A 2,066-nucleotide genomic window follows, 5' to 3' on the forward strand; every position below is an offset into this window, starting at 1 on the left:
TAAGACACTGCAGAACTGCAATACTGGTCCAACAGTCTTGTCTTTACTGTTCCTTTAAAGCGAGAAACAGAATGCAAAGAATCAGAAAGCACTAGCAGACATCAGTTAATCCAAGATACTAGCTTCTTAGTTCCAAAAGCACTTGCAAAGAAAACCATTGGGGGGCACAGGGTATGGAAGCACTTCATAATAACTGGAATCCCATGAGTGTGTGTGTAAGCCAAGTCTCATAGGCTATTTTTTGTATTTATCTTTTACTTGGTCACCTTTTTTCCCTCAAATACTTGTTTTTCTTTGACTTTTTTTCCTCAAAGTATAAAAAGTATGAAATATAAACAAGCTCTTGCATTGCACACTTCAGAGTGTACAATTCAAGCATTATAGAGCTATCTACGTACCAATAAATCCCATCAAATCTTGGATAATTCAATAATATACAAAATACCAGGGCACGGAAAGAACTAAAACACACTTCTTTTTGTTACGCATAAGATTCAAATATTCAATCTAAAGAGAATCACTTAATCATTTTGGCTCTCCTCTACGTTCGCATGTTGATATACTTGTTAAAATATTCTGTATAATTGTGTTTGGTCTTATTATTTCAAGTCAGGTTTACAACCTCAAAATCAGCCATCCAGACAAAACAGGTAATCAGAAAGATTATTTCTTCCCTACCTCCCTAACCCCAATAACTATGAAGCCAATTTTATGACATGACTCCAAACACTGGATTGTGACAAAAAATGCTAGGTCCAATTTCTTCATAATCCTTTTTGGTGTGGCATACTTGGTAGAACCCAGGTGTGGAAGCCAGCATGGATCCTCCAAACCAAACTGCATATCACTGCATGTGGTATGTAATGACTTGTACATCAGTAGGTTTTGGCTTCAATCTACCACCACTCAATTCTCACTTAATTTCAGCCTGGCATCTACAGTTCTTTTCAAATCTCTTTGCAAGTGACGTCTGAAGTCCCTGAACATGGTTGAACCTCAAGAGAGGACAATATTCTTGTAGAGAGGACGTCTGACATCAATAGGACAATTCTGAATTACTTCTTCTATAACTTCTGAGATAGGCTGAGTAAAGTCTGGATTAGCAAACTCTGGATGAAAAAACATTTCAGGTCCCAAGAATCTCTCATATCCAACATCAATGGAAAATTCTTTCTTTGAGATAGCATTGATTCCAGTATACTGTTTAATCCACTTTGATCCATCTGTATCATACTTGTTAATCTGGGCAGACATAACTATAGCGCTCCTTTACTGCCTTAGCGGTTTCCAAGGATTGCTCTGGAGGAATTCCTACTTCTCGGTCTCTCAGCAATTGCTGAATAAAATATGTTATATCTCGTCCTGCGATTGGAATGTGCGTAATACAGCTGCCAATCACATACCCTACAGCCACAGGGATGACACGAGTGACACCATCTCCACTGTCTATTACTGTACCGGTCAGCGTCCGTTCTCCTACTTGTCTGGTGGTCCAGGATGCAGCTAAGGCAAGAACAGCCTGTACAGCAATGTACAAGCCTGGAACATTGAAGGACTCAAACATTATTTCAGCAGTATATTCCCTGTTTTCTGGAGTATTCAGTGGAGGCTCAGTCAAAAGAAAATAATGGTCTCAGGTTCCGCCCTTAAATATTTAAAGATCACTTGCTCCATAAACCTTCCCATCAAGTCCCGGTCTTCAACTATACCACGGCGGATTGGCCACTTTGTTGCATATGTAGATTTTTCTATTGCTTCATCATCAGTGAAGAAGTCTAGGTCATCAACACCTTTCATCACCCTCCTTTGAGCTTGATCACCCACTTTCGCTGACTCCTTAATAGCAGTACAGGAAGGGATGATAAACCGTGGTTCCGTATTTCCAGCATATCCTAGTTTTGTATACCCTGTGCCACAGTCCCCAACACAGGCCGGCAGCCGTCCCGCCATCTTCCTCTTCGCCTGCTGTTGCCATCTGCTCTGTGCTGGTTGGGGCCAGGGGTGGGTGGCGAGAGCTAGAAGCTATCTGACCATCTACGGCCGGGCCGCCCTCTCCATCCAGCGGG

At 41.5% G+C, this 2,066-nt stretch overlaps 1 protein-coding gene across 1 annotated transcript; it reads right to left on the reverse strand.

The window, feature by feature from the left end:
* Positions 1-709: 709 nt before the first annotated feature.
* Positions 710-1,950, reverse strand: LOC103078338 (actin-related protein 3-like). Its single transcript, XM_082931452.1, is given in 4 exon segments — positions 710-804; positions 1,014-1,240; positions 1,242-1,635; positions 1,638-1,950. Coding segments are annotated over 4 exon segments (1,029 nt in total).
* Between the last annotated feature and the right edge of the window lie 116 nt (positions 1,951-2,066).

This window comes from Lipotes vexillifer, unplaced genomic scaffold (genome assembly GCF_000442215.2).
Source record: "Lipotes vexillifer unplaced genomic scaffold, Lipotes_vexillifer_v1.1 scaffold263, whole genome shotgun sequence".
Classification (NCBI taxonomy): Eukaryota; Metazoa; Chordata; class Mammalia; order Artiodactyla; family Lipotidae; genus Lipotes; species Lipotes vexillifer.